The sequence below is a fragment of the Tupaia chinensis genome, unplaced genomic scaffold (assembly GCF_000334495.1).
Source record: "Tupaia chinensis unplaced genomic scaffold, TupChi_1.0 Scaffold000074_1, whole genome shotgun sequence".
NCBI classification, from domain to species: domain Eukaryota; kingdom Metazoa; phylum Chordata; class Mammalia; order Scandentia; family Tupaiidae; genus Tupaia; species Tupaia belangeri.
In genome coordinates this window covers 4,651,327-4,668,270 of record NW_006159534.1, presented here as the reverse complement: position 1 = coordinate 4,668,270, position 16,944 = coordinate 4,651,327, and the positions used below count along the sequence as shown (strand labels likewise).

Sequence of the window (16,944 nt, the reverse complement as noted above, 5' to 3'; positions counted from 1 at the left end):
CGGGACTCAAACCATGTAGTCAACCATGTGGAACCCAGCTGCTTTAACCACCACGTCACTGGCTGACCCAAGAGGAGTTTCAGTGTGACCCTGGGGGAAGTGGGAGAGGGAGGCGTTGACAGGCTCTGATTCAGCTTTCTCAGGCACCGGAGTAGATAGGCTGAGGAGATGGGTTAGGATGTGAGAGGGTGAGAGCAGTTGGTTGTGTGGACAAGGGAGAAGGTTCCAAATATCATGACAGGGTTGGTAGGACTTAGAGGTGACTAGAAACAGGAGAGAGGGAAGGACGAGATCATCAATGGTGAGAGGGATTTCTTCCACAAGCGACTGAACAGCTGTGTAAATGCCATTAATGAATGCCACGAATCAGGTGTGTATAAGACATGGCGGTGATGTTGGGCAAGTTAAGTATGACGTCACTAATATAGGGAATACAGGCCTGGAACTCTGGTGGGGGCCAGAGATAGCCTGCACACAGGCTATGGTTGAAACAATTGCAACCAACTCTGATGAGGACTAGTGTGACAGAGAAGGGCATCGGGGCCACCACCCTGGCAACACCATCACGGAACACACAGACGGGAGCTGAAGAGTGAGTGGCAGCCATGGCGGTGGGTGGAGGGCCGTCATGACTAGTCTCCTGGCAGGTTCACAGGGATCATTAGGTGAGCTTACGTGCAGGGACTTCCCAACTCCAGCCGGGGCTCAGTGGGTCTGGGTGAGTGGATGTACTAGAGAGAAGGATGGTCTAGATGATGCGTCAGACCTGGGGTTCTCAGCTGCCCACAGTGACAGGGCTGGGCCTCTCTGAATTGCACCTGAGAAGCTGAAAGTCCTTTCCTCTGTTTCCTCTGACCCCTCGGGACAAGTGAAGGCCAGTTTGAACTCTAAGAGCCAACAGGTGTTCATCTTGCAAAGCCTCTTGAAGCTGGGGATGTGACAGTTCTGAACTTGGGGCAGGAAAGAACTTTCCGCAGCCCTGGGAGGGAGGTTGGGTCACTTGCAGACTCGCGTACTGCGGGGACTCTGGAGTCCGATGACTTGTGCTACATCGGCCCTTCCTCAACGAGCTGCTCCATGCCTCAGTTTCCCCACCCATGAAGGCAGTCGGAATGCCCCCTTTGGAGGTGAGCCTGACGGCTCCGTGAGATGACTCATGGTCATAACCATGAATGTAGAGCACAGAAGACATGCTCACTAAACACGAGCGACTGTCGCTGTGACTGCAGCCGGCTGCACAGGCATTGGGTCCAGAAAGTTCCCCCGCGGTCAGCATGCAGCGGTACAGCCAGACGGCTGGTGGAGGAGGAGTGGCTCACACAGCGGGCTCAGTCACACAGCAAACCGCGTGTCCCCCCCTGCTCAGATGTGGGGGCCCATTAAGGGAACTCATTTCTTTCTCTGCAAAACATCACGCACCCCACGCTGTGCCCTTCCCTCCGTCCACCTGGGCTGTTTCTAGGACAGCTGCTGTGTCAGGGGCTGATGGCCTGGGAGCTGGTGAAAGGATCACCTGTTCCTGTTGCTCCCTCTTGCCACGCCCCCAGCCCCCACTCTGCCAGCCCCCGCCTCCCAGCTGCTCACACAGCAAACCACGTTTCTGCCTCTGCTCAGGTGTGGGCGCGCTGTAAGAGGCACGTTTTCTTCTGACCTGTCCCCGCACTCACAGCCAGGGCTGGTGCTTTGTTGAGCCTCCCCTGTTTTCCTCTGTGTCCCTGCGCTGGCCTGCCCTGCCCCCACCCTGTGCTCTCTGTGGACAAAGGAGGAAGAGGGGGGCTACATGGAGGGCGCGTCCTTAACGCCCAGGAGATGCAAAGCCCCTCCCACGCCCCTGACCTGACATCTCTGGACGGGCGTGCAACGGTCACGTGTTGGGGCCTGTTGTCCCTGGGGTCCTTGGGATCTGTCTGTGTCCCAGATAAGCTCCTAGAAATCCTGGAGCAGGACAGTGAGGAGACACGGCCTGAAATGGCAGCTGGGGTCTGGCAGGAGGGCTGCTCAGAGGCCAGGGGATGTGGCACTGAGTAGCCCAGAGTAGGACCTTCCAGGCAGAACTGGGTTCTAATTATGGCACCCGGTTTACCGGATGTGTCACTAGGAGTAGATTTCTTCTCCATGTGTAATGGAGGTGCCTGTGGGTCACTGTTCTCAGCATTGATCACAGAGGACCTTACACATGGTGGTGTCTAAGGCAGGGCCGAGGGCAGGGCCAGGTGTCAGAGGCAGAAGGTGAAACCTTACCGTCGAGCACAGAGCTTGGATTCTGTGCATCTCCCAAGGATGGGTGGCTCTGAAATACGGAGTGAGGAGACTGGAGCACGGCAGGCGGGGCTCTGCACATGAAAGGCTTAGGAGGGTGGGGAGAGCTGGTGCAGGTACCTGTGGGTTTGCTGCCCTGTCCCCAACTCCAGCTGGGCTCTAGAACCACCAGTGTTAGCTTGATCCTGCCTAGGCAAGCCACAGGGGACAGTGTGCTTGGGATGCGTGGTTCTACCTTCCACTGTGTGATCTGGTCCACCTGGGACCCATTTCTAGAAAGTGTCTGGTCGAAGCTGTGCTGAGCATGTCTGCCATCGAAGGAGCATGGGGAGGCGGGGTTGACGATGCTTCTCCATGGATAGCCACCGAGTCTGGAGTGGGAGTCACCCCTTTATCCAGTCATTCAGTATTTAACAAGGACCAGCTTGTGTCAGACACTGTGCTGGGACCAAAAGTTGGGTTCCAGACCACTGAGAGGTTATTCTAGACCCGCCCGAGTCAGCTCCCACACCGTGAAGGTAGCTTCCCAGCTAAGGAACCATGGAGGGTCTGATTTCTTGCTTCACAGGACATGAAAGTGGGCCTCTTAGAGGTTTTTCTGTGTGAAGGTCTTTCAACTCCCTTCCCATACACACACGTGTGTGCACACGCAAACACACACACGCACACACAATGTGAGAGTGAAACAATGCTTTCTCTCCACCTATTCTATAACCCTGTTCTCCCTTGCCACCGTAATTAGGCTATTCATGGTCTTTCCAAGGAGCAGTGTGCTTGTCCTTGCCCTGGCTGGAGAACACCACGTGGGGGGCGGGGGGTGGGGGGTGATGCTCAGAATCCCTCCTCTGCTCCCAGCCTGGGGCGGCACCTGTTAGATTTCTCCCAGTGTTTATTTCCTGCCAGGAGACAGAGCCCCAGTCCAGGGGCAGGACCTGCTTGACTTTCCAGTTTGGAAACCACAAAGGGGGCAGTCTTCCGTGTGCAAACCAGTAGGGGAATAGAAGATCGGGGACATACCCCTCATCTTTCGGTCATTTGCAAATCCCGGACCTCACTTTTTTTTTTTTTTTCTTTAGAGGTTTTAGCTATAGGGCGTGTGCACTCGCCAGACAGACAGAGCAAGACATAGAGACAGAAAGCGAGAAATCACCCCCCAGCGGGGATGGCCATGCCGCAATCCCTTCTCCTCCATTCTCCTCTCGGGATCTTGGGCATGCACGCACACGCGCCCAGCGTGAGTTCAAGCCACCGGGTCCAGGACGCGAACTGCCCGGACCTCACTTTTTACACTTCTGAACTTTCATTCTAAGTGGCTTCACCAGGCCTTGGAAAATAGGTGGGAGAAGTCCAGATTTTGTTCAGGTTTGTTTCTAAACTTCAGTGAATGGAAGTGAGGTGCGCTCAGAAAAATGACACTGATGACAAAGGTGAAGAAGGGGATAGAGATACCGTGAGAAAGAGGAAGGCATCTAGAAACCCAGGATTTTCAGGAAATCCTTCTAATTTGGAAATGGCGGTACTGAGAGGAGATAGGGCCATTGATTCCCATCTGTTTAGCTGGTCCTTCAGAGAATGGATCGACCAGGTGGAGGTGGGCAAGAACATTTGCAGGGAAGGCCTGAGGCATTATGGGGCATCAAGCACAGGAAGAGGCCGGGGAACCTAGGCACCGGTGTCCAGGGGGGACTCTGGGACCTGCAGGCAGGTGGTCAGTCAACTTACGGTGTCGGGGTGGAGCAGCTGTCACAACCAGGCAAAAGAGCCCATGTGTGCCAGACCACGAAACACCAAGCTCTGGCCTAGGAAGGGCCAATCAGCAGGGAGAACCAAGAAGGCTTAAGTGCCAGAGGGCCCCTCTATACCCCAGCAGGCAGAGTCCCAGCAGGGATGGGAACAAAGGTCCACCTGGCCCAACTCATTCCAAAGATGCTGGGAGCTGTGTTTGGCTTCTTTGGAAGCTACCCTGGGCTCTCTTCCAGGTGAGCCCTGGGGTCTTCTATGACCATGGGTGTGAGGGTGGGGATGGGGGTTTCGAGGGGGCTCACAGGCTGGAAAGGGCAGCAGGGGAGTACAGAGCCAAATGCTGCATTTTCCTGCAAAGAGAAATAAAATCCCACTGTGAGCAGCCAGTAGATGGTGTGGTGGTTGGGGGGCTGGATTCTTACATGGCAGACTGCATTTTGAGTCCTGGACCTCATGGCTTGCTTTCTCATTTTCCCTGTCTCTCTCTCTCTCTCTCTGTTTCTCTCTGGTCAAATGAAAAATAATAATAACAAAATTAAATAAGTAATTCTTTAAAAAAATAATCCCGATGTTAGCCGAGGGAAAAAGGGCTCTCTGCAGCCACATTCGGGAACCGTATACACAAGGGACTGGGAAGTGAAGAAGCAGAAAAATCCCGAGCCAGTGACGACACCATAGCTAAGGGCAAGGAAAGCAAGTGGAAAATATGAATGGGGAGAGAGGCATGGAGTGAATAAAGAAGGGAATAGGGAGAGGATACAGGAAACAATGACAGAAGACACAAGAATGATTTACCATGTCCCGCCACCATTCCCCAGGGATGGGCCCTGCTTCTCACGGGGAGCCAGTTCCGAGTTCTGCAAAACACCACACAGTGAGCCTACACGGTGTAATCCAGCTCCAGAACACAGGCTCTGGAGCTGCCCCGAGACCAAGACCCAGCTCAGCCGCTTACCAGCTTTGTGACAGTAGGCAGGTCACCTAACCGATCTTGGTCCAGTTACCTCACGTGGAAAATGAAGAAAACGGATGAACCATCTTATGGGTGTTTGGTGTGGCTTGAATGAGATAATGCAGATCCGAGCACACAGAACAGCTTGGCACATAGAACATGCTCAATAAATGTCTACTGTGATTTTTTGGGTTGCAATGTAAGCCAGGTTTTCTGGAACATGTACCAGGACCCGGCCAACTGCTTAGAGGAGGGGTGGGGTGTGGGAAGATTAGGGAAGATATGAAGGAAGGGAAAGCCCCCGAGCCTGGTCTCAAAAGTAGGTAGAAAGGTCTAGAAGAATTGACACCAGTCTATGATTCTAACACGCAGACTGGCTGGGAAGGGGATGGGGGTATTTCTGGAGTGGTGGAAGTATTCTGCAGCTTGGTAGGCTATTGTGTACATGCGTGTACACATTTCTGAAGGCTTAACTGAGCTAGGAGCCAGACAGTGGCACAGCGATGGAATGTGACCTTCTGCAAGGCAGACCCATGTGGAAAGGTAACGGGTTCACATCCAGAGAACTCCCTGAGGACACTGGGCTCGGGTGTGTCCATGGTCTGAACTGACTGATTGGACTGGACTGTCACACAGGTACCTCTCTGGGGGTGCTGTATCTCTCTCTCCCTTTCTGTCTTTGTCTCTCTTTCTTGGAATTAAAAATAATTAAAAACCTCATCAAATTATACACTTAAGATTAGTGCATTTTATTTTGTGTAAACTATATATGTATAAAGAAAATGGTATCTGAAAAGTTTTTTTTTTTTTTTTTTAAATGAGTAGTGGTGAGAGGAGAGAGGCCTTCAGGCCAAGAGAATCTGATGCTCGAGGGTTGGTAGGTGTGAGGGAGAACACAGAACATGCCTGCTCCTGGTGACCTGCCATGACTGAGCTTGGCTGGCTTTAGGGTCTGGAGGACATGAGACCAGGTGGGTAGAGCCTTAGCTGTCATAGAGGAGTCTAGACAGCATCCTTTAAGCCAGAGTAGGAGAGAGAGAAGAGGAGAAGAAACCAGAAAAGACGAACATTGTAGCAAAGCGAGCTACACCCTGTGTCCTACAAGGGAATCAGAGAATAACAGTCCTTCCCTGTGCTCAGGCTGAACTGGTAGCCTTCTCCTGCCTAGGAGGGGAGGGCACTCAAAGTTTTCCTCATGACCCAGGAGGGAACTTCCCAGGGTTCGCTCCTGCCGGAGGTGGTTACTGCCTTCCCGTCCAGCTGCCTCCCGTAGAACATACATTGCTTCTGCTGTTTTTATGCTCCTGACCCCAGAAGCAGCACCCAGTTGTATATTCCACAGGCCTAAGCATCTCTGCCAGTGTTAAAGAAATTCCTCAACCCTTCTCCACCTTTGCTGTGCCCCCAAACTAGAGCAGGCTTTTCCCAGCTGTTTCTTCCTCTGGAAATACACTCCCTGTCCTGCATGTATACCTCACTGCCCCCCATCGTGGCTGCTAAACCCTCCTTACTCTTTTTTTCATACCGCCAGTCCTCTCCAATCAACCTTATCCCTAGACATCTGTTCCGGGGACAGACAATGGTTTCCTTGCACCGCCCCCTCCCCACCATGTAGTTGTGTTTGCTCAGCCAGATAATAAGGTCCCTGAAGTCAGGGAAGAGCCTTAAAAGCTGTTGCTCCGCCATCCACTTGGGAACATAGTAAATTCTTAATAAATATTTATTGGCAGGTTGATTGGATTTGGAGCAGTCGGACCATGGTAGGGATTGAGAAATTGCTTCCATTTCTCCAGTCATTTTCAGTAAACAAAGGTTCTGTCTGGACTTCTGCCTCTTTGGAAAGGGTGGTGCTGGGGTCAGAGGGGCTGGATGGAAGGGGCTGGGACACCATGGGGCGTTTCATCCTGACCCCAGCTTTGTCCAGACTGCCCACCCAGATAACCCAGGCCACCGAGCTGTGTCCCCACACCCTCCATTAAAGACATCACATCTGTGCAGGGCATGCTGGGCAAAAATGAGGTCAGGTTTTGTCATGGCCCGTGCGATTCATGAGTAAGCTCAACTTGCTGAGTGAGAGCAACAGGGAACTCATCCACGTTACCGCAATTGCAGATATGAGCGAACCTGCTGGGAAGAGAATTTGGGATAAATTGTGAACTTCAAAAACTTTCTGCCTGGAAACGGAAACCATGGCAACTGGGAGGCAGGTTGAACTCACAGAGGGCTCTTCATCCCGAGCAGGGAGCTCTGTGCTCTCGGATTTGCAGGTCTGCGTGCTGTGCATCATCTCTTTGTCTCTGGCTTCCTTTGTCAATTAGGAAAAAGTATTAGCTCAGGAAACTGGAGGCAAGGCTCGGGGTTTCAGCTGTTTTTAGGCCCATTGCACTTAATGAAGGGTGCCTGGGGGACTGCTGTTTTGTTGTCTGCAAAATGGAAATGAAACGCCTCCTCTGCTGATTCACAGAGATGCAGAAAGGATAGGAAGGTCTGAGGAGACTCTCTGCTGAACGGCTCTTCTGTTGTCCTGTGGCCATGACTGGGCTGATTCGAACATGTTACTGCTGAGAGAGACTGTGGGTTTGCTCCATCCATAAACGTGTTTTGTCACATGGAGAAGAGCAGTCTCCCAGACACATCCACGTTCCCACCTGGCAGCTGCATGGTGAAAGTGCCCTGGGCACACGGTAAAACAACAGCCCTCTTCACCTCGCTGACCAATTCCTCCAGCAGAAGGTCCCACTGACAGGCTGCAGGTGGCTTCACTGTGTGGCTAGAGGACTCCGTGGACAAACACACGTGTTTAGGAGGCATCTTCCACATCTCGTTGTACACACTGCCCCACTCCCAAACAGGCCCATCTCCCCCATCCACACTGACCTAGCCCTGGGCTTGTGAGGAAGAACAAGAGCTTAGGTTGGCAAAGAGGGGTCAAGGGCAGGATGCTGGCCTCGGAGATGGTTCTGCAGGGTGCAGAGCGGCCAGCCAACCAGCCGGGAAGGCTCGGGAGGGTTACGGGGCTGGCCCTCCGGAGCGCATTATGCTTTGACTAACTGGGCCACCTTCCACCAGTGTGGACTTAACACAGGTTCTGCTTGGACCAATGACCTTGCACAGTGTCCCGACCTTGGCCTCTGTTGTCCCAGGGTGTCTCAACCACTGTCTCACAGGCTCCTTCCTCTGCTTCCCCCGCTGTGGTCCTCCCCTTCCCTTCCTTATCCCTTTTGCCACCCTCCTCACTGAGCTCTCTCAGATAGGGGCCTCTTCCCTTCCCTTTATTTCTCTCTTCTGGACTTTTACTTCCAGAAACACAGAGCAGGACTTGCTGAGGAAAAGCAGCTCTTGCATGCTCCTTATGAAACAAAAATCAATATTCTAAGAGGCACAAAAAGCTCCCTATTTTTTCCTTATTGTCTATTACAGCAATCTCTAATACCTCCTTCAAGTAAACAGGAAGCTACCGTGGGTCACGTGCTGCTCTGTGTTCGGCAGGGTTCTGAGCACCTTGAATGTCGGGTCACCCTGGTCCCCTCTTCGGCTCCTTAGCTGTCACCCATCCTGCTCCATGCTCCTGCTGCAGGCTCTCCCCAGGGGGTGCTCTGGGCTGAAGGAGTTGCTTAACTTTAGGCTCTGGGGGGCAGCGCATCCAGTGAGTGAATGGTCACTGCCGGGGTCCAAGGCTCGCCCCCTTGCTCCTAAGGCTAATAGTTCCAGAGGACCAGCTGAGCTGCAGGGCATCGCTCAGACCACAGGTGGTCTCTGACGTCCAGCTCCTCCCTGTGCCCAGACCTGCTCCCACTCCCTCTGGGTTTCCCTCTTTCCCCCGAATCACCTGCCTGCATGTCTCTGACTAGGAGTCTGTCTCCTGGGAAACTCATACTAAGAATGAACTCACTTAGTCCTCCCGAGAACCTCATGAAATAAGGATATCATTGTTCTCATTGTAGAGACCAAGAGTTCAAGGCACGGGAAGGTTAAGAAGTTTGCCCAAGGTCTCCCTGATCAGAGTACATGGCAGAGTCATGATTTGAAATCTAAACATCTGTCTCTAGACTTTGTAACTCACAAGCAGTCACTGAATAGCACCGGGAAAGAAACTGAGGTGCTATGAGCGAAGGCGGAAGGCCTTCAGGAAGGTGAGGAGAGGGGAATGGCACTACCTCTGTCTGGGAGATGCCAGATGCCAGCGCTGAGCTAGCAAACGCTTAGATCCAGAACCGGTCAGCAGTTAGAGGCTGTGCGTTCTAACTTTCTTTGGGGGAGCAGGGGCTAGGAGCAGGGGAAAAGCAGGGTTAAATACATGTTTGAGTTCTGGCCTCAAGTTTACTAACTGCATAATGAGGAGCAAGTTATTTTAACCTCTCTGAGGTTTAGTAAAAGTGCCTGGCACCAAGTAGGTGCTCAATAAATTCATCCCCCCTTCCCCATGTTTGCTATTTCCAGCTCTGATCGTGGGTCGTTTTTAATTTTTCTGATCCTCCATTTCTTCATCTATAAAATGAAGATTACGATGAGTTCATGTAGCCGTATAGCCATCGGGGTACGGGCACAGAAACTGGTACTTATCAGTAAAATCATGACGCCTGTTTGGCCAGGTTGCACCCTCACCCGACGAACTAAGTTTCCTGCTTTAGACATGGTGGGTGCGCGCCTCCTCCACTCGGCGCCACTCCCACGCAAACCGCGGGTTACCGCTATGTTGGCTTCCTGCGTTTACTAGAGGTCGGCGGGGACTTTTTCCTGCTAAACTGTGTGTGCGCGTCTCGTCTCTGTCATTTCTCGCTGCCTCTCTCTCCCCACCCGGGCGTCCTCCGGGAGCAGTGGGCAGCCACGTGCGCGCCGCCGCAGGGCCCCTTGAGCTACAGGCTGGTCCTGCCCCGAAGGGCTCCCGACCCCGCCTCCTCGTTCACAGCGCCCAGCCCGGCCTCCCGATTGGTCAGAGCACCGGCCCCGCCCCACCCCCTCCGAGGGGATAAAAGTGGTGGCGGCGCGGGCTCTGGAGTGCAAGCTGAAAACTCCATCCTTGCAGTTCAGTTCCTGCAGCGGTCGCTCCTCTGCCTATTGCTCTCACCGAGACCCCCGAGTCCGCCACCATACTCCCCACTACGTGCTGCCCTGCGCCTGCAGCCATGTGCCGCACGCTGACCGCCTTCCCCACTGCCTGCCTGGAGAGGTAAGAGGAGCATGTCCAGCCACCCAGAAGTCCAAGTTCCACCAAGTCTTAGGAAGTGGAGCAGCGGGCTCCGGGACCTGGAGGGGCAGCGGGACGGATGTTCGTGACTTGAGGCCGGCCTTGTGCCACGCGATGAGATGCCAGGGAGAAGGAAAGGCGAAGGGAAGCAGAGGGCCCCTGGCAGCTGCCGTTCCCCATCCTCTGTCCCAGCTGCAGGAAAATCACGTGGCCTCTCCAGGCAGAGCTGAATGGAGTTCTGCTTCAGGTTTTGAGGCACTTAGTTCATTCCATAGCCCAGGGGCACGGGCATGGCCTCTAATATCCTAGGGAGGCAGGGAGAGGTTTCGGGAGTCCCAAAGATGAGGGATGTACCCACTTCCCAGAGGTATTCAGTAGCTTCCAATCCTTACGGGGGAGCAGGTGGCTGGGAAGAAAAGATGCAGGCAGGCTGAGTGTCCTGACCCACTTCAAGGGTGCCTACAAAGTGAGTAGGAAAAAACCCATCTATGCAGTGCTGTAAATCCAGAAAGTGTAAGATCTACCAAAGCACAACTCTGAAGGTGCATTCGTTGCTTGGGGGTTGATGATGCTAATGAGAAAGGTACAGTTTGGGCCCTGGGGACACCTAACGGTTCCTAGGAACTCTCAAGGCTTAAATTTGGGTGGCACCAACTGGAGCTCTTCTGGGACCACATTCACCTCTCCACACTGGCTGAGCAAATGCAGACTCTTTTCATGGTCCCGATTTGTCTTTCAGAGCCAAAGAGTTCAAGACTCGGCTGGGAATCTTTCTTCACAAATCAGAACTGGGCTCCGATCCTGCGAGCGTTGGCAAGTTCGAGCGGGGCAGTAAACACAGCAAAGAAGGGTAAGTCTTGCTGACCAGTCCAGGGCGCCTAACAGGAGGGAGCCAGATTTAGGAAGGAAGCCATGAGCGGGAAAAGTCAGGCGAGAAGAGGACATGCTAGGGTGTGCCTCAGCAACCCCCGGCTGGAGGTTTTAGTGGGACTTCTTACTGGTCTACCATGGCTTCTTGGCTCATGGGTGAGGGGTTGGGGGGCTCAGGGGTTCTAAGTCCGTAACAAGGACCCAGGGCATTGATGTCTAGTTATCAGACTCTCCCACCTGGAGAGATCATTGCACACCTATGAGGGGTAGGAGAGCCCAAGAGTACCACAAGCTTTTGTCTAGGACTCTACTTCATTAGCATGCACCTCTCCTAGAAGCCCTGTCACACGGCATGTCGGCCGTGCCAGCTGCTGCGTGGGGCTCTGGGGTTACAGATGGACGTGACCTCTATTTATGAGCCTTGTAGTTCCTTGCAGAGGCATACAAAACAAAGCTCGGAAAGTCAGAGGGATGAAAGCAGCCTTGGACAGAGCAGAAAGTGACAGCCTTAGAGATACTGTGGATGACAGGGTCTCTGGGTTCTGTTTCTGGTTGCTGAATTGTCCTCTAGAAAACATTAGAAAATTGCTCCTTACCCAATTCCACTCAAGAGCTGAAAGAGTCAACTTTGACCTTCACCAAAAAGCCTTTGTGTGAATTATGCACCAGGGTTCTGGCTAGGATTTGTGCTATGGTTTGGTCTGTTCTTTTTTTTACTTTTAAAAGTTTGGCTTACTTTATTTATTTTCTTTTTAGTAGAAACTTCTCAGAAGATGTGCTCGGGTGGAGAGAATCGTTCGACTTGCTGCTGAGCAGTAAAAGTGAGTAGGACCCTGTTGTGTGTTGTGTCTGTGCATGGCATGTGTGCATGCATGTGCTTCGGAGCTGGTCCGAGGGATGCTGGACACGTGGGCGAAATAATAGGAGTAGTAATAATAATGACCTAGCTCGCCAGCCTCTGTTCAAAGTACAAAGGCAGGTCTTGTTCAAGAAAATTACATCCTAAAAATAGAGCCATTAACTGTAATTGTTGCTGTCTTGTCTTCTTTTATTCCCGGATGTCCCGTGGTCTGACCTGTCTCCTCCTCTCTCCCCTGAATCCCAGATGGAGTGGCTGCCTTCCATGCCTTCCTGAAGACAGAGTTCAGTGAGGAGAACCTGGAGTTCTGGCTAGCTTGCGAGGAGTTCAAGAAGATCCGGTCAGCTGCCAAGCTGGCTTCCAGGGCTCAGCGGATCTTTGAGGAGTTCATTATCAGCGAAGCCCCTAAAGAGGTCAGACTCTCCATATGCTCTGTGAATCCTCCAGACCCCACCTGTTCCTTTCCCACAGAATCAGGGAAGCTGGGGGATCAGCGGGTGAGGGATTGGGTTTAAAAGTAGAGTGGTCTTAGGGCCAGGGCCAGCACATGGTGTGGTGGTTAAGGCACAGGATTCCCATGGTTTGAGTCCCAGACCTGGCAGCTTGAAAATCATGCCAGTCATATGTGCATGCCCAAAATCCAGAGAGGAGAATGGAGAAGGGACTGTGGCATGGCCATCCCACCAAGGGTGTTTTCTCATTTTCCCTCTTTCTCTTTCTGGTGAGTGCATGCACCCTATGACAAAAACTTAAAATTAAGGGGGAAAAAAAAGGTAGAGTGGCCTTAAGTGTCAGAGGGGTGAGTACGGAGTGGCCTTCTGTGGCAGGAGATGAGGAAGAGCCAGGCTCTGGGCAACCCGTGGGTGCCGTTACCCTCAGACTCACACTGCGGCAGGAGAGGCTTTTGACTTTGGTCCATATCCACCTCTGTAAACCAATCCCTTCTTAGCTCAACACACTTACCCACTGGGGTGACACAGATCACACAGGGACCTGTGCAACCTTGCCTGGTCCCCTGGCTGACCTGCCTCAACTTCCTTTCTGGCCGCCTCTGTAGCTGCATTTGATGAAGCGCATGTGGCCACCTGGTGGCAGCTTTGAGTAATGCCTTGCTTTTGAATCTGGTTTTTTTTTTTTTTTTTTTTTTTTTTTGTTTTTTTTTTTTTTCTTTTACTTTTAATATTTTTTTTTTTTTTTTTTTTTTTTTTAGTTTTATGATTTCTCATTTACATTTAATCATTGTACATATTTATGGGGCACAATATGGTCTTTCAAGGCAGGCATACAGTCAGAATGGCTAAGGTGAAAAAAGAATGACAAGTGCTGGTGAGGTTGTGGTAAAAAGAGGACCCTTCCTTTTGTTTTTAATTTTTATTCATTTCCCATTATTTCTCAAAGACGTACTGAGCACCAGTTCCATGCAAGGCAGTGTTACAGCCACTGGGGATAAAACAAAGTCCCTACCGTACTGGCACTTGGATTATTACTATGGGAGAAAATGCTAATTGCCAATTAAACCAATATGAGGGGACTTCAAAAAGTTCATGGGAAATAGCATTAAAGTGTGAATTTATTTGAGTGTGAAAGAATTTGGAAATTCGTGCATCATTTTTCATGGTTCATATTTTCCATGGACCTTTTGAGGACCCATTGTATATATGGGTAACGAGATATATACGCTCTGATATGATAAAACAGGAAATGAGAGACAGGGAGTGCAAGAGGGATGGAGGGAGAGGAGGCGAGGTCTTCCCATTTTGTAAAGGGAAGTCAGGGGTGGGCTGGTTGATAAGGTGACATGAGAGCAGAGACAGGCAGAACTCAGGGGGTAGGAAGCAGCAAGTCACAGACTGGAGAGCCTGCCACAGTCACAGACAACGGGGGGCCCGGGAGGAGTGTGGTCAGGCAGGGGACAGGTGGCCAGATGTGGGCCCCACAAGTACTTCGGCTTTTTCTTTGGGGACATGGGAGACAACAGAGGTGCCACCACATTGACTTGGGGTTTCAAAGGCTCATTCCAGCTGCTGGGTGGGGAGCAGACCATGGGAACCAGGGGTAGAGAAGAGGGCCAGGTAGGAGGTCCTGACACTGACCCAGGTGAGAGGTGAGGGTGCCTCAGTCAGGTTTGTGACAGAAGTGGGGTTCAGAACAGGTTGAATTTGTATGTGTGTTTTTTTTAATGCTTGATGATGTGCACGTGTACATGCACACGAGAGAGGGAGAAAGAACCCTCCATGGGACTTGGTCATACCACAGTTCTCTTTCCTTTAATTCTTCATCCTGATCCTGGGCACACACATGCCTAGCAAATTTTTCAAGCTGCCAGGACTGGGACTTGAACCCTGGTCCACTATGTGTGATCTGGCTTCCTCTGTGCTTAACTGCTACTGCACTATGGGGCTGGCCCTTGTACACTTTCTTAGTGTACCTCATCCAAGTTCTGACAGATTAGAGGAGGGACGTGGGTCAGACACAGAAACAGGTTCAGAGCTGAAAACCCAGTTAATGATTGACTCAGTAGACCCCAGGTTCCTGGTACAGAAAGCAGTGCTTTGTCCACTGCCCCACCCACTGGCCAGCCTCCTCAGCCCTTGGCCCTGGCCCTGCCCACCCTCTTCCCCTCTCATCCCTGTGCCTCCCTGCTTCCCACAGGTGAACATAGACCATGAGACCCGGGAGCTGACCAGGACGAACCTGCAGGCCGCCACGGCCACGTGCTTCGATGTGGCTCAGGGGAAGACACGCACCCTTATGGAGAAGGACTCCTATCCTCGCTTCCTCAAATCGCCTGCCTACCAGGACTTAGCCACCCAAGCTGTGGCTACCTCGGCCTCCCCGTCCAGCTGCAGCGTGGCTGAGCCCTTCCACACCTGAACCTCTTGGCAGTGAGGAAGCCTGCGGGAAGAGGTCGAGTCCCCCATCCCTGAGGCGGCACCCCTGCGTGGAGGCAGGTTCTGCAAGGACGTGCAAGAGGACAGTGAAGAGCATGGCATTCTGGTGGCCTTTGGGAAGCAGCACCTTCTCCAGATGCAGAGGGACTTGATTCCATGCATTGAAGGGTCCTCACTCCGGGCCCTGTGGGTGGACGAGGACTCACGATCAGAGTGTGCGGGGCTCTTTGGGAAAGGGAGGTGGTGCAGGAGTTAGCGTGGGCTCTGGGCCTCCCTGGGGCAGGAACGAGTCCAGGAAGGTCAGGGAAATGTGTGGATAAAGGGCAACCTGAGGATGAGAGGCTCTCTCCACAGCCCACGTTCCCAATTCCCAGAATTCCCAGACAGTGTGAGCACAGAAGGGGGTGCCCACCTCACCTGCCCCTGGGCTGCCTCAGGTTCCCTTAGCTTGTGCTTTTTAACACTCCCGTGTGTCCAGCCTCGAAGTCTTGTCAGGGCCAGTAAGCTGGTGTGACTCTTGTCCCAAATGAGACAAAAACTGGCCTTGGAGGCCTTTCGGTTCCAGCCGAGAGTCTCAGAGTGTCACCTGGGAAGTCAGTTTCGGTTCTCTTAGTGACCTGTGTTCACAGTGTAGTCCACCTGTGAGCAGAGCTCCCCAGAGGCCCTGGCTGGGATGTGTCTTCCCTGCTCCCCATGGTGGGGGGGGGACCTCGGGGAGTGGCTGACTCAGCTCTCATGCCCAGCAGCAGGGGTGGGAGGAAAGGGTATAAGACCCAATGTCTTCACAGTTCTCCAAGGTCCTGAGATCAAGCCAATAATTTTTTGTGCGTCTGAGAACAGGGACAATGAGATGCCTTAGGGTGGACAGGGAGCCTCGTGTTTCTTTCCTGTGAACACGAGATGCACCACGAGGGTGTTGGGAGAAATGGGACAGGGACGACGATGGCCCCTGGACAGGATGTGGAAACTGGGAGTATAACTGGGAACAGGCTGCTTGGAAGGTCAGGATTGGGGGGGTCCTCCCCTGCCTGTCACCGCAGGGCCTTACTGAACAAATGTGCCACAGTGGGACTCACTGTGCAGCCCCCGGGGGTGCAGGAGCCAGCGGCCCCTGGTGCCCCCCCAGATGATCACACTATGCTCTGCACCCTGAGCCCCTCCAGGAGAAACTTATTTAAGTGTAGCATACTGGTTTGTGCTGATTGTCACAGCATGTTATTTTTGTAATTGTTGTTGGCGTTGCTGTTATTTATTATTGTAATTTCACTTTGCCTCTACTGGAGAGCCTCGGCAGGGGTTGCAGCCTGACTGTCTCCCTCTCTCCCCCAGACTCTACCTCTGAATGTGCTGGGAACCTCTTAGAGCCTGTCAGGGACTCCTCACTGTTTAAATATTTATTTATTGTTGATAAGTGGAGCTGGTTTCCTAGATATGAATGATGTATGCAACTCCTGGTTTTCTGTGAAAGCATGTTATATTCTTGTTAAATAAAAACAAAACCCGAGTATGATATCCTGTCTTCCAGGGTTCAGCCGTCAGGGGAAAGGGGGAGGGAAGTGTGGCCTGGCCATCTCTCCGGAGGAGCTGGGCTTTGGGAATTCCACAGGACGGGCGGGCGAGCTCCCACCGGAGAGGCAGAGGCGAGGGTGGAAGGCCGATGCTTGCCTGGCACCCGGCAGGATCAGAGAGGAGGACCTAGGGTCTGTCCTCCATGTCCGTAGGACATGGCTGCAATGACTGGTTTAGCTGATGGCCACCCAATGTGTGGTGGGCGGTGTCACGTGGACTGCACAGGCTCAGTCTGCTGTCATTTCAGAGCTCATACCCACCCGACTGCCACTTGGCACGAGCCATTCTACTCTGCCTGTCATGGTGCAAGGTTCGGTATCCCTGGGTCAGATAACCAGACATTATTAGTTAGGAGGTGACTTTTATAGCATTTTCATTTTTGCCCATTTTTGATCTGTACTAGTATTTGGCAATTTCGTGTTCCACCCTTTGGAACTGACTGCCCGGGCCTCTCCTTCGTGGTTCGCTGCTGCTGAAGCCCGCCCAAGGAAAAACATGGCGGCCATTCCCTGCCTCCCCTTGCTGGGATGCACACTCCTGGAGTTAGGCATATCCTTTCCTCCAGTTTTCTACCCCCAGCGTCCAGCAAATACAGTGGCAAACGGTCCTTGCG

The 16,944-nt window shown here is 52.6% G+C and overlaps 1 protein-coding gene across 2 annotated transcripts; it reads left to right on the top strand.

Annotated features, from left to right (window-relative positions):
• Positions 1-9,947: 9,947 nt before the first annotated feature.
• On the top strand, positions 9,948-16,272 carry RGS16 (regulator of G protein signaling 16). Of its 2 annotated transcripts, none has more exons than XM_006142333.3 (5): positions 9,948-10,124; positions 10,882-10,992; positions 11,772-11,833; positions 12,118-12,284; positions 14,524-16,272. In XM_006142333.3, exons 1-5 carry the CDS (start codon positions 10,081-10,083, stop codon positions 14,743-14,745), a joined length of 606 nt encoding a protein of 201 aa, XP_006142395.1. In that variant the 5' UTR covers positions 9,948-10,080; the 3' UTR covers positions 14,746-16,272. The 2 variants fall into 2 exon arrangements, with proteins under 2 accessions (XP_006142395.1, XP_006142394.1); XM_006142332.3 differs by having other exon boundaries at positions 11,769-11,833.
• Positions 16,273-16,944: the final 672 nt, after the last annotated feature.